This window comes from Ovis canadensis, chromosome 12, assembly GCF_042477335.2.
Source record: "Ovis canadensis isolate MfBH-ARS-UI-01 breed Bighorn chromosome 12, ARS-UI_OviCan_v2, whole genome shotgun sequence".
NCBI lineage: Eukaryota > Metazoa > Chordata > Mammalia > Artiodactyla > Bovidae > Ovis > Ovis canadensis.
Window position 1 is genome coordinate 90,834,769 of NC_091256.1, and position 19,200 is coordinate 90,853,968.

At 50.4% G+C, this 19,200-nt stretch overlaps 1 protein-coding gene across 3 annotated transcripts in view; it reads left to right on the forward strand.

Annotated features, from left to right (window-relative positions):
* The window catches only part of KDM5B (lysine demethylase 5B), a 70,432-nt gene extending 51,997 nt beyond the window's left edge, over positions 1–18,435 (forward strand). For all 3 annotated transcript variants that reach the window (XM_069545022.1, XM_069545023.1, XM_069545025.1), the window contains 13 exons: positions 671–852; positions 980–1,104; positions 2,006–2,156; positions 2,274–2,388; positions 2,809–3,164; positions 4,245–4,383; positions 6,607–6,786; positions 7,419–7,577; positions 12,135–12,620; positions 13,960–14,071; positions 14,704–14,858; positions 15,973–16,293; positions 16,740–18,435. In XM_069545022.1, coding sequence (XP_069401123.1) covers positions 671–852; positions 980–1,104; positions 2,006–2,156; positions 2,274–2,388; positions 2,809–3,164; positions 4,245–4,383; positions 6,607–6,786; positions 7,419–7,577; positions 12,135–12,620; positions 13,960–14,071; positions 14,704–14,858; positions 15,973–16,293; positions 16,740–16,877 — 2,619 coding nt within the window. In that variant the 3' untranslated portion in view covers positions 16,878–18,435. The remainder of the gene's footprint in view (positions 1–670; positions 853–979; positions 1,105–2,005; positions 2,157–2,273; positions 2,389–2,808; positions 3,165–4,244; positions 4,384–6,606; positions 6,787–7,418; positions 7,578–12,134; positions 12,621–13,959; positions 14,072–14,703; positions 14,859–15,972; positions 16,294–16,739) is intronic.
* Positions 18,436–19,200: the final 765 nt, after the last annotated feature.

Sequence of the window (19,200 nt, forward strand, 5' to 3'; positions counted from 1 at the left end):
CGTCAGGTGGTGCACATCACAGTAGAGACGTACTGCTAGGCGGGCTCGTCGTCAGGTGGTGCACATCACAGTAGGGACGTACTGGCTCGAGAGCTCATCTTTCTTGACGCTTGGTTACGAGATGCTTCGTTCTGCCTTCAGTCTCTGCGTCACAGATTGGCGAGCCTTTTCCAGGAGCCACACAGGCCACTCAGTAGCTTCCCATCTGCAGTTCCTGCATGATAGTCTTCTCTGCTTGCCCTATCTTCTTTCCTTTTATTTATATTTGTTATTTTTATGGATTCTCTGAAGTCCTATATAGCATTTCCTCTGCAGTAGAATGTATTTACATTTCTTTGCTCTTATATATACCCCAAAATTTGGGCAAGGCCAATTTTGAGTAGAAGCAGCAGCTAATCTCAGTAGTTTTATAAGCCTGTGAATAGCTGTTCTCATATTCAGATCAATATAGCCAAACATAAGGGCCTACCTTGTCCAGAAGAGATTGTTCCAGATGAGTGAAACAGGTTAACTTGCCCACATTTACTGGGTCCACACATTTTTAATCATGCAGTCTGTGTTTTGGTAAGGTTCTCTCTGGTTTTTTTAAAGCTCAACTGTTGCGTGTTTTTCTTGGAAGCTAGTGGGTGGTATTATCCTTTGGCAATCTCTAAAGTACACTTTATTTTAGGGAGTAATTGATTCAGAAAGAATGGATTTTGAACTGTTGCCAGATGATGAGCGTCAGTGTGTGAAATGCAAAACCACGTGCTTCATGTCTGCCATCTCCTGCTGCTGTAGACCTGGCCTGCTTGTTTGCCTGCATCACGTAAAGGAATTATGTTCCTGTCCTCCTTATAAATATAAACTGAGGTGAGTAGGAAGAATGACTTTTCTCCCTGTGGAAAGCACTGGATGTTTAATCTAGGCTTTGTGATGTTGGCATCTCATTACCTTCAGGCCCATGTATCTCAAAGCCAGCCTGCTCTTCTGTTTCCAGGTACAGATACACTCTGGATGACCTCTACCCCATGATGAATGCGCTGAAGCTTCGAGCAGAATCTTACAACGAGTGGGCCTTGAATGTGAATGAAGCTTTGGAGGCTAAGATTAATAAGAAGAAAAGTATGTGGTATATAGAGAGTGTGATTTGGTGATTGACAAATTGGGGCTGATTGTAATCCAGTCGGCAAACAGTTATCGGCAAGCATTGCTTGAAGCAGCCTGTTTGAGCTCATCTGTCCAGCCAGGCTTAGAGCTTTAGTACAAGTTTTAAGCCAAGAGTGAATGAGGCAAATATCCAAACATCAAAGGGAAGTCTTAGTGTAAGAGTTCTGAAAGATTGCATTCTTAACAGAGGCAGCATTATTACAAACCACAGTAGCTCTTACACGCCTCTGTCTCAGAAACAAAAGTATTTCACATTTTATATGGACCCTTAGAAAAAGTTTTTGTTTGTTTTGCTTTTTTTTTTCAACTAGCGTTCATGACCCAAACAGTATATCCTAAAGAGTCAGTGAGGAGTTTATTACTTTTTAGCTCTAGTCAAAGTCTCTGGCCTCATTATTACCTTTGAAAGTCACTGCTTCCCTTCGCATCTCTTCTCTCAAAGTGGTTTCATTTGCTTTCCTTTTTGGAGCTCAGCAGGGGACTCTGCCCTCTCCTGTTCCAGGGCACGTGCAAGGTCAGTCTCTAAGCCGCTGGTTCCCTGCCAGCTGCAGTTAGATAGATGCAGGAGGGCCTGCATGTGCGCTCTCCTGGCGTTCTCTCCTGCTCCATCAGGCGTTTCATAAACTTGTCCATAGTAAAGGGCAGTTCCAGGCACTTCATAAAGCCCTCCACTCTCAGGGCACCACCCACCGGCCCCCCCAACCCCGCCAAAAAAAGTCAACAAATTTACTAGCGGGAGAGCATTGCAAATATCCATAGATAAGAGCTGATAAAATCAAACCTCATCTTCTGTTCCAGACTTCATACCAGAAGTTCATATATATTGATCACAGAAAAGGTGATCTTTTGTTTCTAGGCCTTGTCAACTTTAAGGCTTTGATTGAAGAATCTGAGATGAAGAAATTTCCAGACAATGATCTTCTACGTCACCTCCGCTTAGTCACGCAGGACGCGGAGAAATGCGCCTCTGTCGCCCAGCAGCTGCTTAATGGCAAGAGGCAGACGAGGTAGGCTCTGTGCACACCCGCTTTGGGTGTGGACTCTTGGGGAGTCTGCTGTGGCTGGAGTCTGGGGTGCTAGTACTTGTGTCCTCATGCAGCCTTCTTGGGCCTTTGTCTCTCTAGATACCGGTCTGGTGGAGGGAAATCCCACAATCAGCTGACCGTGAATGAGCTCCGGCAGTTTGTGACCCAGCTGCATGCTCTCCCCTGTGTCCTCAGTCAGACACCGCTGCTGAAGGTGCCCAGATGGGGGCTGCCCCCCTCCTATATGTGGTCATCCTGTATTTTGTAAATAAGCTCAGTTGACATGATGAAGTCCTGTTCTTGAGTGGTTACTTTGTACATCTATTTGCAAATGTGTTTAACAGCAGCTTGAGTGGTACATGTTCATAAGGAGGTTGTAACAGGCCTGCAGTGGAGAGACAGTTGGAAATTCTCACCTTGGCAGGGACTGCCGGCTGCTCACCGCCGCTGCCGTGCGTCTGTCTAGAGCCCCTTGTTGAACCGCCGTTTGGCCAATGTGCTGTCATGTTGGTGTGTTGTTGCTGGGGTCGAGTGAGATGCAGAGGGTCATGTTGAATATGCACTGAAGGCTGTACATTTGCAAGAAGCCTGTTGCTGAAATTAGTGTTTTGATGCAACAACCTGTGTTTTTTAGGATCTCTTGAATCGTGTAGAAGATTTCCAGCAGCACAGCCAGAAACTGCTCTCTGAGGAGATGCCCAGCGCTGCTGAGCTGCAGGACTTGCTGGATGTCAGCTTTGACTTTGATGTTGAGCTTCCCCAGCTTGCTGAGATGCGTGTCCGGCTGGAGCAGGCCCATTGGCTGGAGGAGGTGCAGCAGGCGTGCCAGGACCCTAGCTCCCTCACCTTAGACGATATGAGACGTCTCATAGACCTGGGGGTGGGCCTGGCCCCGTATTCAGCCGTGGAGAAGGCTATGGCGCGGCTTCAGGAACTGCTCACAGTGTCAGAGCACTGGGATGACAAAGCCAGGAGTCTCCTCAAGGCCAGGTAACTGAGCGCGGCCACGCCTCCCCTGGGGAGGGCTCCTGCTTGGTCCACGCTGGGCAGGGCACAGGCTTAGAATGAGACCCAGGCGCAGCAGCTGAGCTGTGCGTGTGGAAGTTTAGCTGAGATGTTTGCAACTGCTTTGGAACTTGGTCAAAGAAGATTAATGTTTTTTTTCTTGATTTACTGATTGTGAAATGAATGGTTCAAATGGATACTCATTTTCTAAAAGTGGTTTAATGAAATTTGCCTGGATTTCAATGGGAACATCTTTGAGGGAAGAAAACATTTACAAATAAGTGGAACTGTTTAGACACTCATTTTCTAAAAGTGGTTTAATCAAATTTGCCTGGATTTCAATGGGAACATCTTTGAGGGAAGAAAACATTTACAAATAAGTGGAACTGTTTAAACCCAGAATTAATGAAAGAGATCCCAAGGAGTCGTAAAGAGAAGCATCTGAGCCCCGCGCTGCGCAGGGCCCTTAAAGCGGCGGCCGCGCTGTAGTTCCCAGCATTCATGCTGTTGCCTCATGACCTTGTCTGTCCTTGAGGACGTGTTGGGCTCGGGCTGACCATCTGAGGGGAGAAGATGGTTCCTCCTCGTCTTGCTTTCTGTCTAACAGATCTTTACTGTTGCAGCTGACAGCATAAAGTACAGGGATAGCTATTTTCTGGACGTTACTGTTTAATCCTGAAATAGTGGTCATCGATCAGAGGACACAGAAGTTTTGGGCTTTGTGCTTCGGTGTGGTGATGTCCTGGAGACTCTTACTTATCTTAGTGGAGCTGTATGAGTCTTGATAGCGTTTCTAGTTTAACATGGAGGAAATTACCCCTAAGCTACCTTTTGCAAACAGAAGTTTATGGTTATTCCATTGTCAAATCAGAACTAAGTAGAACTGAGTTATTTGCCTTAGTCTTATGTAGATAATTTGATATCTTGTAGTTACTTGCCATTTCAAAAAGTTTATTTGCAACTGTGAATTTCCTTTGAAGTGGTTTCTCTAACTTCTCTGATAAGTAAGCCATGAGAAGTGCGAGCGGTTGCGCGGAGGCTGACGACACTCTTTCTGCTCTCTAGGCCTCGGCATTCACTGAGCAGCCTCGCCGCCGTGGTGAAGGAGATCGAGGAGATCCCCGCACACCTGCCCAACGGCGCGGCGCTGAAAGACTCTGTGCAGAGAGCCAGAGACTGGCTGCAGGAAGCGGAGGCCCTACAGGTAGGTTCCCAGAGCCCCGCGTATGCCCGCGCCTCGCTGAAGAGCAGGGATGGAAGGCTGGGGGAGGGATGTGCGCTGGGCTTCGCGGCCCGGGGCCTGTGTTTGGGCTGGCCACGCGATTGATTCTCTTCTACCCCGTGTAGATGCCCTTGCCCACCCCACCTGCTGTGCTCACGAGTTGGCTTAATATGTAAGACTTAGATAATTTCACTAACCTTTTCTGGGAGCTTGGGAGCCTCCCATAACAACAGTCTCAAGCACTTGATTGGGGTTGAAGAGAAAGGGCTAAAAATGAAGTTGTGGAAGAAATGCAGTTACTAATCTTTGACCGTTATGGCTGTCTCTCGCTGGCTTGCCAATTGCTTGGAGTTTAGATAATGAAGAGTAGGCGATTGAGTGAGTAGTGATATGTGATTCCATGGCCAAACTGGGCAGTGAGGTCCGGGACTTTTACCGCACAGGTAGTGGCTTAAAAGTGCTTCTCTGTCCTTGCAGAGGAAGTGAGGCTTAGCATATTCTGGAGTAATTCTCCAGAGAATCAGCACAAAGTATCTGTGGCTCTGTGCTAGATGGTGTACTTACTGAGCCTTTACCTATAAGTTAAAATAGAAAATTAAATGCGTGTGTAGCATCATTAAGGTATAGACAGAATATACCTTCACAATGTCCCTTAACTTGGTGTGCTGCAGTCCATGGGGTCACAGAGAGTCAGGCAGGGCTGGGGGACTGAGCAGCGACAATAAAGACGAGACACACTCTCTGTTTTCCTCTGTTTCCAGTTGGGGGACTTCATGTGAAAAGGGGTTGCTGGGGGTGTTTTCCTTTTTCTCTCTTATCATCATAAAACAGCAGGTCTTATGGTCCTATTGAGAAAAAAAGATCTTTGAATTACTTAATGGGCTAGGTTTAAAAATTTTTAATTTATATTGTACTTGAGTCTCAAGTTCTGTTTTGTTGAAGCCATCAGACTCTAGGAACAAAATATCTGGTTTTCTGAATATCTGCATAATTTAAGTTCTGCTAATAGACCAATTGTTAAATGAGAAGTGCCAAATAGGACAGCTTAGCCAGGTGTTTTCAGTGAAACATCTGGACATCTATTCTGATTAACAGGGAAGAGAAGATACATTGTTTGATAAATAGTACATAAGGAGTGACTCCAGACAGTCAGAGAAAAGAGCACGGGGAGTGTTCGCGGTGCACACACACTTCCCAGCGAGATCACTGATGCACGCTCTTGTCTGTCGTTGCTGGAACCATCGTGATTGTAGCCTTGGTCCTTGCTTCCACTCATGGTTGCTAGCCGCCAGAAAGTGAGGTGGTGGCAGAGGTCAGGAGAGGTGAGCATATGAAATCAGAGGAGAGGACACGTTTCTAGGTGGGCTTGGTTCCCTTCACATGTTTTCATGTATGTGCTTCTTAGTTCTGTGTCTGCAACAAAATCTGTCGATACGGACAAAAAGCAAGTTTTGCTCCATTCCTGAAGTAATAGCTTGGCCTGGAATCATGTATGTAAGGACTAGCAGAGAAATGTGACCAGCGACAGGGCGACCCCTTGTGTTCGGTGGACTCCTCGTTCTACAGTGCCGCCCAGCTGTCTGTTTACACGCAGGGAGTGCTCTGCATGCTTCAGAGTGTGGTCCCAGAACAGCCCCAGCAGCCCCTGGGAAGTTTTAGGACTACAAATTCACATGGACCCTTCCCTAATGAACTGAATCAGAAATCTGGGGGTGGGGCCCAGGAAGTTTTTAAAACAGGCTTCCCAGATGGTTCTTAATAATAAACTTTGAGAGCCAGTGTTCTTTCTCAGCTCATTTTAGCTTTCCTGGATAATCTATTAGCTCATTGTCGGTGGACGGAGTGAAAGACTGGTTTTCCGCTTTGTTCTCCCAGTCAGTGCGGAAGTCCTTTGAGTTGTTACAGGTTTGCATTTCTGTTGGATTTTCTTCAAACCCACCAAAATGGCAGATGCCCTGAGAAAGGGCGTAAGCGTCTGAGCGAAGGGATGGCAGCGCATGCCAGTCCTCAGTTGTGTCTGTGGCTCCAGCACGAGCCAGGCTCTTGCCTGGTGACCAAGTGGGATCCCCCAGGGGCCTTACCGTCACCACCACCAGCTAGCCGGCAGGTTCGGTCGGCATCGCTCGTGAGTTTAGTATGTTGAGATCATGGAGGGGCACTTTGTGCGCTTCCACAGCAGTGTTCTTCTTCCTCTGACTTAACCAGGCTGGAGGGCGTGTGCCAGTGTTGGGCGCACTGGTGGAGCTTGTCACTCGAGGCCGGTGTATCCCGGTGCATCTGCCCTCGCTGCCGAGACTGGAGTCCCTAGTAGCTGAGGTCCACGTTTGGAAAGAATGTGCTGCTAACACATTCCTGACGAAGAACTCGTCCTATTCTCTCCTTGAGGTAAGTTTGCACTCAGACCACCTTGGGGCCTTGCGGCCCCTCACCTGGTAAACACACAGCCCCTTCGTTATGGAGGGGGCAACACTGACTGATGTATGCTCTAGGAGTTATTTTCTGAGGGGAGCCAGGGAGAGTCTCCTGAATTTCGCTGGAAACTTAGAAGAATCTTTGAATGTTTTCTGCATATGTTTGGGGATAGCATTCACTAAGGAAGAAATATTCCTCTTTGAAGTTCCTTGGTCTGTTAAAATTGAACATTTAACCTTGGCTATGCTTCACCACTTGGATTTGCCAAGCTTGATAAAAGATCCCCACCTCTCAACATGCTTATAGTTAACACTTGTAGTTTCCTTAAGCTGATTCTGGTCACACGTTATGACTGGAATCATTGCATTTTGCTTCTTTTTACTTACTGTTTGATTGAATCTGAATCAAAAGTCTTTTTGTGAGATTTCCTTCATCCTTGCTTCCTTCCTTTGTAGAGTAGGATTTCTGGGATCAGGGTTGGATATTATGCAGAAAATATAAAGAAATCCACGTCCTCCCCGCTGCCTCGGCTTTTACTTGGGAACTTGGTGATGCTCTGTGGTGAACCAGACAAACCACAGCGGCTGTGCTTTGTTCCACATCAGGTGCTGTGTCCTCGATGTGACGTTGGCCTTTTGGGATTAAAGAGGAAGCAGAGAAAGTTAAAGGACCCCTTGCCGAGTGGCAAGAAGAAGAGCCCCCGAGTAGAGAGTCTGAGCGACCTGGAGAGAGCGCTGACGGAGAGCAGAGAGACTGCTTCAGCTGTGCGTGCTGGCGCGCCTCCTCTTTTCTTGGGGGGAGGGCCTTGTCTAGCTCTTCCTTCTTTACTGGGTATATTGGGAAGGCAAGTAGGAGAATAACTTCCAGAGTACTCTGTTACCAAAGCAACTTTAGGAAAACTGTCATTTGTAAAAGTTTTTAATGGAAGGTGCCTGCGAGGCCTCCCAGACTCAGAAACACTTCCCAAGCCTGTAGCTTGGTCCAGGGCTAACAGGTGACCTGCGATGCCAGCTTACTGTTAAGTTTACAACAGGCCATACACTGGAAAGGGTACTGGGTACTCCTGAGTCTGATCCCCTCTTAGCGTGAGCACTGTGGATCCAAAGATAGTGTCATCTTCAAGAAGATGGAGCAGTATCGGGCCAATGTTTGGTGAGCACAGTATTGGATGGAAAGAAGAGAGCTATGGACCTGGATGCTTTAGAAACTTGCCAGGCGGGTGTGACTGGCCTGTAGCATTAGTCTCAGGTGTGCCTAGAGTGACCCAGGATATGTGTATTACCCAGTGGTCCCTGTATGAGTCTAGTCAGTAGCCATCACCACACAGGTTTGTTTTTTTTCTCTTGTGATGAGAACTTTTAACATCTACTCTCTTAGCAACTTTCAGAACTATAACATAGTATTAATGACTATCTGGAGTAGGGAATGGCAACACGGTGCAGTATTCTTGCGGAAAATTGCATGGGTAGAGGAGCCTGGCCAGCTGTAATCCATGGCGCTGCAAAGATCTGGACACAACTGACATATTCCCCGGAGAAGAGAGCACAGTTTCTTTCTGTATCAGTGACCTCAGTCACCGTGCTGTATGCCGCATCCCCAGGATTTGTTTTTGCCTTTTGACCCCCTGCAGCCATCTCCCGGACCACTTACCTCTGGGAGCTGCCCATCAGTGCTCTGTGTCTGTCAGTCCAGTTCAGTCTCTCAGTCGTGTCCCGCTCTTCGCAACCCCATGGACTGTAGCACACCAGGCTTCCCTGTCCATTACCAAATCCCAGAGCTTACTCAAACTCATGTCCGTTGAGTTGTGTCCATCCAACCATCTCATCCTCTGTCGTCCCTTTCTCCTCCCACCTTCATTCTTTCCCAGCATCAGGGTCTTTTCCAGTGAGTCAGTTCTTCACATCAGGTGGCCAAAGTATTGGAGTTCTAGCTTCAGCATCAGTCCTTCCAATGACTATCTAGGACTGATTTCCTTCAGAATGGACTGGTTGGATCGCTTTGCTGTCCAAGGGACTCTCAAGAGTCTTCTTCAACACCACAGTCGAAAGCATCAGTTTTTCCGTGCTCAGCTTTCTTTGTAGTCCAATTCAGATCCGTACATTACTACTGGAAAAACCATAGCTTTATCTAGATGGACCTTTGTCGGCAGAGTAATGTCTCTCCTTTTTTAATATGCTGTCTAGGTTGGTCATAGGTTTTCTTCCAAGAAGCAAGCGTCTTAATTTTGTGGCTGCAGTTACCATGTGCAGTGATTTTGGAGCCAAAGAAAATAAAGTCTCTCACTGTTTCCATTGTTTCCTCATCTGTTTGCCATGAAGTGATAGGACCGGATGCCGTGATCTTACTTGAATTTTAATCTTCTGAATGTTGAGTTTTAAGCCAACTTTTTCACTCTCTTCTTTCACTTTCATCAAGAGGCTCTTTAGTTCTTCTTCACTTTCTGCCATAGGGTGGTGTCATCTGCATATCTGAGGTTATTGATATTTCTCCCGGCAATCTTGATTCCAGCTTGTGCTTCATCCAGCCCGGTATTTTGCATGATGTACTCTGCATAGAAGTTAAATAAGCTGACCATATACAGCTTTGACGTACTCCTTTGCCAATTTGGAACCAGTCTGTTGTTCCGTGTCCAATTCTAACTGTTGCTTCTTGACCTGCATCCAGATTTCTCAGGAGGCGGGTCAGGTGGTCTGGCATTCCCTTCTCTCTGAGAATTTTCCATAGTTTGTTATGATCCACATAGTCTTCTGTGGGGTGTTGTTTGTTTTTTTTCTTCTTTTTTAGATTCCACATGTAAGTGAGATCAGACAGTCCTTGTCTTTCTCTGGCTTATTGCACTTGGTGTGATGCTTTGAGTTCATCTGTGTTGTTTCAGATGGCAGAATCCTTTTCTCTGTTGGTAACACCCCATTGTACATACAGCCACGCTTCCTTTCATCCACCAGTGGGCACACTGAGGTGGTTTCCGTATCTTGGCTGTTGGGAATGAGGCCGCCTTGGACATGGGAGTACAGATAATCTTTTCAAGTTAGTATTTTTCTTTCCTTTAGACGTGTACTCAGAAATGGAATTGCTGGGTCCTGTGGTAGTTCTGTTTTTACTTTTTTGGGGACTCTTCACACTGTTTTTCCACGGCAGCTGCAGCAACTCACATCCCCACTTGTAGTGTAGGAGCGGGTTCCCTTTTCTCCACATCCTCACTGACACCTGTTTTTTCTGGTCTTTTCGACGATGGTCCTTTTAAAATAGGTGTGAGGCGACGTCTCAGTGTAGCTTCGACCTGCGTTTCCCTGATGGTCAGCGGTGCTAGGCGTCCTTTCCTGTGCCTGTTGGCCATCTGTTCGTCATCTTTGGAGAAATGTCCACTGGGCCTCCTGCCCGTTCTTGTCGGGTTTCGCTTTTGCTGGGGTGGCTGCGGGTGCTGTTGCAGTATGTGGGTTCTTCACAGATTTGGGGTCTTCATCCCCTGGATCAGGTTACAAGCTGCCAATACTTCTCCCGTTCTGTAAGTTGTCTTTTCCTCTTGTTGATGATTTCTTTCCATGTGCAGAAGTTTTCTAGGCTGATGAAGCCCCTTTTAGGGTGGTTTTGAAGGCACAAAGCCTTGCTCTTCCCAGAGCAGGAGCCCACCTGCTGCTGGGGTGGAGCTAAGCGGACTCGCCCTTGGGCCAGGACGCCTCTCCAGTCTGAGCCCTCAGTGCTGCCTGGCTGCCCTCGGGATTGACGTGGGGTTACCCTGAAGTGTCTGTGTATTTTGACACGGACTGTCTTTGGCGTATTCGTCCCTCCTTCGGATTGTAGTCAGCTGTGGCTGCCTGAGCATCATTCTGGTGCTTCCGAGCTGCTGCTTCCACTGGTAGACGGCGGGTTTTGCACAGGCTTGGCCTGGAGCTCTGCTCGGCTCTGCACATTGCCTGCTGGCCGCTTTGTCACCGCACCGCACCGTGTGCACTGCCTGCGCGCTGCTTCGTCTGTAGAAGTAGGAGATTTTCCAAATTGAGCAAGGGTTTGTTAGGTGGTTTATCCTAGGTCTTTTGGTTTCTTACCTCAACCCTCATTGATACATTTTCTCCTCTAATCCAGAAACAGTGGAGCGTCAGTCTGGCCTCACGACTCAGGTTCCTCGTCTGGTGACCGGGGGTGGATCTGATCTCGGGAATGGTTTAGCTGTGACACAGTATTTTAAGGACTAGGAAATAGGGTTGGGAAAGAAACGGTTCTGTAAGCCTTTAGTTTTTGCTTCTGGTGGGGAATGCTGGTTCTAAACATCTGTGCTTCCTCTGTGTTTCTCTTCAGTGAAGTATCAGGACTTGGCTCATCCAGCCGTTTGCTATGAAAGGTCAATGTGTTATGTACCAAGGGGGTAGTGACTTACTCTTACATAGCTAGTGATCTGAATTGGTCCCCCTTAAAGCAGTTCTACTTCATGGTGAGCAGTGAATAAATCTGTAAAGCCTGGACTGCCTCACATAGAGGTCACACATGGACAGTCTGTACATATTGGTCAGGAACATGTTCGGTATCACTTCAGCTTTTTACTCTGAAACTAATCATGCTTGTGTTTTCAAGTTGCTTATACAGATTACCTGATCTCGGAAGTGAAATGTGGCTCTTGTTTTAATAGAGAAAAGACTATAGCAGGTACACGTGCCACTTCCTGCAGAAAAGCAGCTTGCTTTTGTCTGTGCCTGGTGGCCTCACGGTGTGTGTGTGTGTGCGGGGCGCTCGGTGAGGAGCTCCTGCAACCTCTTCACGAGGGACCCGCTCTCACCACGTGCGGTTCATGCGTCCAGTGCACCTGTGAGGCCTGATGTTAGAGGCAGTGAGAGACACAGGCTACGGTGGCATCTGAGAGACTTTCTCATCTAAATTACGTTTCTAGAAGGTCACAAAAGTTACTGGAGCTGAAGACAAACCTCAGAAACTTGTACATAGACAGTGAAAAACCTGGATCTTAGAAGGGAGGAATATCTTCTAAGAGATACACGTGCAGAGAAGTTGGCTTGGAAGAGCAGTGTGTGTTAGGTAACTGCTGACAGCGTGGTTCGCCGGGAGGCAGCCAGAGCACCTGGTCACATGGCCGTGGGGTCGTCCCGGCAGCCCTGGAGGCGGGCACTGTTCCTGACTCCAGTTTATGCCTGTGGGGGTCCCACCACAGTGAGCAGAGTTGTTGTCCAAGGCGCCCCCACGGCTTAGTGAGGCAGAACCGGCGTTGACACCCAGAGCCTGCTCTGGAGCCCTCCTCATCGCCACGCCCCGGGAGTTTGAGAAGACGGCCGAGGTCTCTGTGCCATCATCCTTTATCGCCCTCTCCTTTCTAGATGGCAGCTCTCGGGGAAGCTCGCGCACGAGAAATGGAAGCCTTGCAGTCTCTCCGACAAGCCAATGAGGGGAGACTGCTGTCGCCCGTGCACCATGTGGAGATGAGAGTCTGCGTGTGTCAGAAGGCCCCCGCGGCCCCCATGATCCAGTGTGAACTCTGCAGGGATGCTTTCCACACCATCTGTGTGGCGGCTCCCAGCATTCCACAGGGCCCCCGAATCTGGCTGTGTCCCAACTGTCGGAGGTCGGAGAAGCCTCCACTCGAGAAGATTCTGCCCCTACTGGCCTCCCTGCAGCGCATCCGCGTCCGTCTGCCTGAGGGAGACGCGCTGCGGTACATGATCGAGAGGACCGTGAGCTGGCAGCACAGAGCCCGGCAGCTGCTCTCATCAGGGCACCTCGCGGCCCTGCAGGACCCAGTGGGCTCGGGACTGTTGTGTGGCAGGTGGCAGGCCGCAGCAGGACAGGTGCCAGAGACCAGCAAGGTGAGCCTGGGCCCTCTCTGCTGGTCTGCAGACAGCTCACCGCCGTGCCCCTGTGGCTCTGGGCGCTTCTGCTGCCGGCGCCTGCTGTCCTTGCAGGGCTCCGTGCTCCTGCCACGTTGTCTGCTTCCTCTGCTCCCGGTGGTCAGTCTGTGGAGCAGATTTCACCTGCTCATATATACATATGGTTTCCCCATTTGTGTGTATGAACCTAGGTATTTTTAATAGATATACTTAAGTTTTTTTTTTTTGCTTAGCTATTTTTTTTCCTGCTTCCTATCATGTGAGTCACTGAGCAGAAAGGGAGTGTGCCTTCTTCTGTGTCTTATTGCTTTTTGAGGAAAAATTAAGTTTTGAAGCATCTTTTGTACCATGTTGCTTCAGAGGGGAGGCAGTGGGTTTCACACTATCTGTGGTCTTGCTGCCGAAAGCCTGATTCTTAATAACCATGACTTTGGTGGCGAGGGTGGGGTCCTGTCTTCTCCCGCAGAAGATAGGAAAGCGCATTCGGGAGTGCAGGGTTCAGTCCTCTTATAAGGCCCACCTGATGCCTCCCCGATGCTGCGGACTCTCCAGCAGAGTCACTGCTCCTCCCTGGTGCTGCGCCAGCGGAGGCCTGTGGTCTGCAAGGGCTGCGTGAGGTGCAGGCTAGACATAGCAGACAGAGGGTTGCTTCTGCTGTATTTGTTGTCTTTCTTTCTCCTCCCCCCCCCCCCCCCCCCCATTTATTTCCAGCTTCTGAAATACAGTGCCTGGCACTGAGCAGGTGATGTGTTTAAGTCCTTGCCTCATAGTTGAGTTGTGGCTCTTCGGACAACCTAACCCACATTGGAGACAGTTGTGTCCGTTACACATGCCGTGCTGGGGAGTTTCCTTGTGTTAATAAAGAGGAAAGACACAACTGCTGTTTGCTCATTTGTGGTCAAAGGACTGTTGTTCTAGCCCCTCTGATAAGCTCTGAAGAAGGTGGGGACATGAATGGGAGTGCTGTCTGGCAGTTCCTCAGTTGGTTTACCCAAAGGGCTGCATGTCTGTGTCAGGCAGGTGAAAATCTCCCCCAGGAATCCAAGAGGCTGTGTGATCTGTTTCCATGCAGAGAAAACTGACTTACTGCCCAGTAGTGCTCTTCACCTCTGAAGTCAGTCCAGGCACAGCCAGGAAGGCCAAAGGCTTGGTGAACAGGAGTTGGCTTGGCCAGATCTGAGATGCCAAAGGCTTGTTTCAGTTTGGGAAAATCAAGTCCTCTGCTATATGCTGCCTGATAACCCAAGCTACTTCTATTAGGCTGGTGGGAGTCTTAGTCCTGGAAGAGCCTTACTGTGAGATGTTTTCCTTCCGTCAGATATCTCAGCCTCCTGGCCCCACGTCCTTCTCCTTGCCTGACGACTGGGACAGCAGAACCTCCTATTTACACTCTCCCTTCTCCACTGGTCGGAGCTGTGTCCCCCTCCATGGTCTGTATTGATCACCATCATCATGATCGTTGTTGTTCTGAGGGCTTGAACAGTAACAAGTGATACTGCAGCAGTTTGCTGTTGCGGATAATCTGGAACCATTGAAAAATGACTTTGCTCTTGTATGTGGGATACGTGTTACTGTGTACTTGAAAGGTGGGAGGAGAATCCTATTTAAAGGCTTGTAAGTGCAAAAGAAATAGAAAGGAAAGCTTTATATCCACTGCTTTCAGGGAGGAGTGGACTCATCCCATGTCAGCTGATAGTTAAACAGCAAGTGATACGGTCAGATGCTCAGTCACGGGTTCACTTGTTGCTTCATTACTCAGGAGACTTGAGGGGGCTGTTCGAGACCCTGCTTCTCTTCTGTCCCTCCTGCGGGTGACTGTTCCCCGGGAGCTCTGCCTGGAGCCCCGGCCCGTGAAGAGTGCCCGGCCCTGAGACGGCTGTCCAGGCAGAGGCGTGTCTCCTGCGTCAGCGCTAGACTCAGTCTCATTTGGGCCTGTTGGGCTGTGGCTCTGGGCACAGGAAGTGGCTCCACTTGACGTGGGGAGGGTGGCAGTTGGCTGGGTGGCCCTCCTCTCCTCATGTCACAAGGAGTGTCCCCGTGATCTGCTCTGGTCTTGACACAGGTATCAGCCCAGAAGTGAATGAGCTGCTGATGGAGGCCCAGCTGCTCCAGGTGTCCCTTCCTGAAATTCAGGAGCTCTACCAGACATTGCTCGCAAAGCCGAGCCCTGCGCAGCAGGCTGACCACAGCTCTCCAGTGAGACCCGGCAGTGAGAAGGTGGGCACTGGGGTTCGGCGCCCCCCCCCTCTCAGCGTCACCCCCTCTCGACGTCACCCCCTCTCGGCGTCACCCCCTCTTGATAGCACAGGGACAAGACGCTGTCTCTGATCCAGGAAGAGATGCCGACGGCGGCTGGGCTCGCAGCCTGGGTTCTGGAACTGGTTCTTAAACCACTGTGTGAAAAGCTTTTCTTTTTCATACGGCGCTTCTCATCATTTCCATGTGATAATAGCTAGAAACAGGATTATTCTTGTGTAAGAGAAATCCTGTTAGATGAAAGTGTAACTACAGCTGGAAAGGCTTTCATTCTCGAGTCAACGTGTAACAGATGCGGTAACTCTGCTAAACGGAACCTGACAGCTGTTGGTAGGACCAGGTGGCTAGACCAAGAGGGCCCGTTTTTGTGCTTCGTTCTTTTTGGCTGCACCACAGGATCTTAATACCTTGACCAGGATCAAGCCTGTGCCCCTTGAAGTAGAAGTAGGGAGTCCTAACCTCGGGAGGTCCTGGGGGGCCTGTTCCCAGTGCTCTCTCCCTTAAGTGCGAAGGCCCCGTTTCTCAGCAGCGTGAGGTGCTGCCGCTGCTGCATCCTGCTAACGGCATCGCTGACCCCTGAGGATATAGTCGAAGCAGGAAGACAGCATAAGGGTAGACCCTGGCGTTTAGGATTGATTTTATTATTTCAGTACCAAATAGGGTAGCACATTACCAACTGTGTTCAGTTAAAAGCACCTTTTTTCTCTAAGGGGCGGAGATGTCCTTTACAAAGGACGGTATCGGCCTGGTTTCTTAGTCATCTGAGGGTCAGCATCTCCCAAGAAGCTCTGTGGACGTCAGGCATTTGCTCGTGTGTCTGGCCTCTCCCGCCTCCCGGCACTGCTGGGCTGGTGTGAGGCAGTTCACGTTGGTGACACGTTTGTCCTCCAGTGTTTGATGGGCTGAACGGCGAAGTTAGGTGGTCCTGTGGGGTGGGGTGGGCGAGGCCGGGAGCAGGGGCAGCCTGTCTTGGTTTCGTGGGGCGCACCTGTTGCTCATGCCTGCGGGTGTTGACACGGCAGCTTTAGTGAGAGGCAAGCCGTGCCCTAAACTGGGCTTGCCGTCTTCCTCCCAGAGTGACGGCTGCCGAGGGAAGCGAGACGGAGCCAGCGGCCTCGAGAGCAAGCTGAAGAGACGCCTGGAAAGAGAAGGCCTCTCCAGTGAGCGGTGGGATCGAATCACCAAAATGCGGGCCCCCAAAAAGAAGAGAATCAAACTGAGCCACCCCAAGGACACGGACAGTCTCAAGTTAGAGAGAGAGTGTAGCTATGAGTTGGTCCCCTCTGCCGACACGCAGTCCCTGCCCTCAGACTCGTCCTCCTCGGAGCAGGAGGACTCTGAGGACGAGGACGCCATCTGCCCGGCCGTGAGCTGCCTGCAGCCAGAAGGAGACGAGGTCAGTGAGGTTTGGGCCGTGGAGGACATGTGTTCCCTTAGCTCAGAACCCTGTGAGCACCAGCTCGCCCGGCCGGGTCTCTCTCCTGCTTAGCTGCCTTGAGCCCGTCTGAGTGGATTGCTCACCCTCCCCCACTGGTGTCTCTGCTCTCTCAGCGCTCCTGGGTCTCCTCCCTTTTCTCGAAGAAACTCTTCCTCTGCCCTTTCCTTTCCTGCTCCTCCGGCTCTCGCCGCCCGGCGCTCAGAAGGTGGGGGGGTGCCGCTGTCGTCCCTTTGCTTACTTGTCACGGGGCGACCTGTGCTCGCCCCGCTCAGCCACTGCGTGGAGAACAGCTCAGCGTGCTCGCCTGGGCTGCCGTGCCGGAGGTCCCGTGAGGGGCAGTGGCTGCCCCGGCCGCCGGGCCTCTTCTCCCCTGAAAACCCCGTCTCCCTGCTCTCTGTAACCAGGTGGACTGGGTCCAGTGTGATGGCAGCTGCAGTCGGTGGTTCCATCAGGTCTGTGTTGGTGTCTCTCCCGAGACGGCCGAGGAGGAGGACTACGTGTGCGTGCGCTGTGCGGAGACGGACGCGCCGGGCCGGAGATAAAACCCGCAGAGCCCTTCTCAGTCAGGGCTTGGCCCGGGGACTCCCAGTTTCTCAGCAAAGCTGCAGGACTGGCGTTCAAACCAGCCTGTGAACGGTGCTATTTCTATTCCTTACGGGATCATTTTTCCAGAACTCTTTGAAAAAAAGAAAAAAAAAAAACAAAAATTTTTTTGACACTTTTTGTATTTTTTTCCTTAAGAGCTGTTTGTGGTTGTTGAGATTTGAAACGCTGACTGTTTTTGCAGGGGTTCCCACCAGTTTGGAAGGATTGGCGCTTGCACCTTCTCATGTACAGCATTAAAATCTCACCTCTTCCTGGGGTTTACCGGCTGAGTCCAACTCGGTTTCAGTGCCCAGAAGGGCCCAGTAAATCCTCATTTGAGGAATTTCTCTCTCGTTTACTCTGTTACCATATTGGGGAGCTTAAGTTTTTCACTTTTGAGGTTTTTGTTTGTTTTCTTTATCCACTTTTGTTTTCCTGGTAGACTAGGTTTATTTATCTAAGCAATAACTTCCATGTTGGTTTCAGTGGCTGGAATTAAAACCAAACAAACTTCCAAACAGTGTGGTGCTTTAGCATCTGGCGGATGTCCGAACACAGACGTCTGGCTTCTGGTGTCACTGGGGAACTGGTGACAGAGAAGAGGCTGCTCCCTAAGCACCTGTCACCGCTGTTCTGGCTCTCCGCACCCCACCCCCCGCCTGCTCATTTGGAAGCTTGTATCAAGTGTTGCGGTTTATATTGTGGAATAAATCCTTGGTCCTAACGTAACACTACCTGCTGGTTATTCAGAGCCATCAGCCTACAGCTGCTTCTGCCCCTACCTGTGGGCCATGAAGAACCCTAGGGGGGCTTGCTTTTGCCTCTGCCCACCCAGGGGACAGCAGCAGCTGGTGGTAGCCTGCAGATATTAGGGAATTCTTCTGTATCCTGCTCTGTCTGGTGGGCCACATGCCTCCAGTCCCCGCTAACAAAGACCCCCTTTCCTCCCGTCTTCACGCACCAGAACCTTCTAGAAAGCCATGCTGTTTTTAAATACGCTTTCTCAGAATGCTGGTGGATCATTCTGTCCCTGGGTCAGTTCCCGGCCTCAGATGAGCTCTCCTTGGGGGGATGATGTCTTTATTCTATTTGAATCGACAGGAAGTTTGGTTTCAGGTTAGGACCTCAGAAGGCATCCTCACGGAGGCCTAGGAGAAGGGGGCTCCAGGGAGCACTTGGGAGCAGCCAGGCTCCCCTCCCATCAGCCTTCCTCTCTGACTTGTTGCTGTTCCCGATCGTAGGTGGGTCCCAGCCTTTGCACACCTTTTTTTCTCAGAGGACCCTGTTCCGCACTGGAGAAGACGTTCTGGTGAACAGACTCTGGCTTGCTTTTCCTGTCCTGTGCTAATGCCTACGTCCCCTACATTCTATAGCCATAGACCGGAAGATGGGTAGAAACAGCGGTCTTTAATAAAACAACAAGAAGAGCAGCAGCAGTCTGTGATGTAGCAGAGATTCACATGTGTACTGCTCCCTTTTATGCCATTCAGTCAATTAAATTTCTTTAAGAATGACTCTGAAGCGTCTCCAGTTTTCCCAGAGTTGTCTTCATATTTCTCCTCATCTTACGGGTTTGTGGGGCCAGTGGAGGAGACTGTCCAGAGTGCGGCCTGGCATTAGAGCAGTTTGATTTACAGTGTTGCGCCAGTCTGCTGGTCTTGGCCTTTTTAAGTGTCCAGATCCTTGGAGCCCCTGGCGTCGGGGCAGGATGCTGACTGCCCCAGTTCCACAGAGAGAGGAAGCTTAAGGCCACCCTGCTCCTGGAACAGAGCCTTGCCTGTGGAGAGCTGCTCTGCCCGTCTGGGCTGCCCCTCTCCTGCCCGGCCAGCTTTGCCGCTTCACCTGAAGGGTTGTGTGTGATCCTTGACAGGAGCACCCTTGGTGCTAGAGATCTCTGCCCCTCAGGGATGGGGGAGGCAGGAGTGAGTGGGAGCTGCCCCTCCCCGGGTGAGACCGCTGGCCCTTCATACACGACGGTGCTGCAGTTGCGGGCGCATTGGGTGCCAGCTGTCAGCTGCTGGTACAGACCCCGGCCTGCTGTGTCTTCAGCCCTGCCTGTGTGGCCGTGTGGCGTGAAGACGCACACCTCCCGGTCACCCTTCTGAGGGACGCGCCACGACCCTGGCGGTCGTGTGTGAGCTCTGAGGCTGCAAAGACCGTCACACAAGTGAACTGACCCCTTGCCGTCTGGTCTATAGCCGCGTGAGGAGGAGGAGGGCCGAGTGAGCCTGGCGTCTCAGCCAGGAGGACCTGTGGACGGAGGGCCTGGTGCGCTGCTGG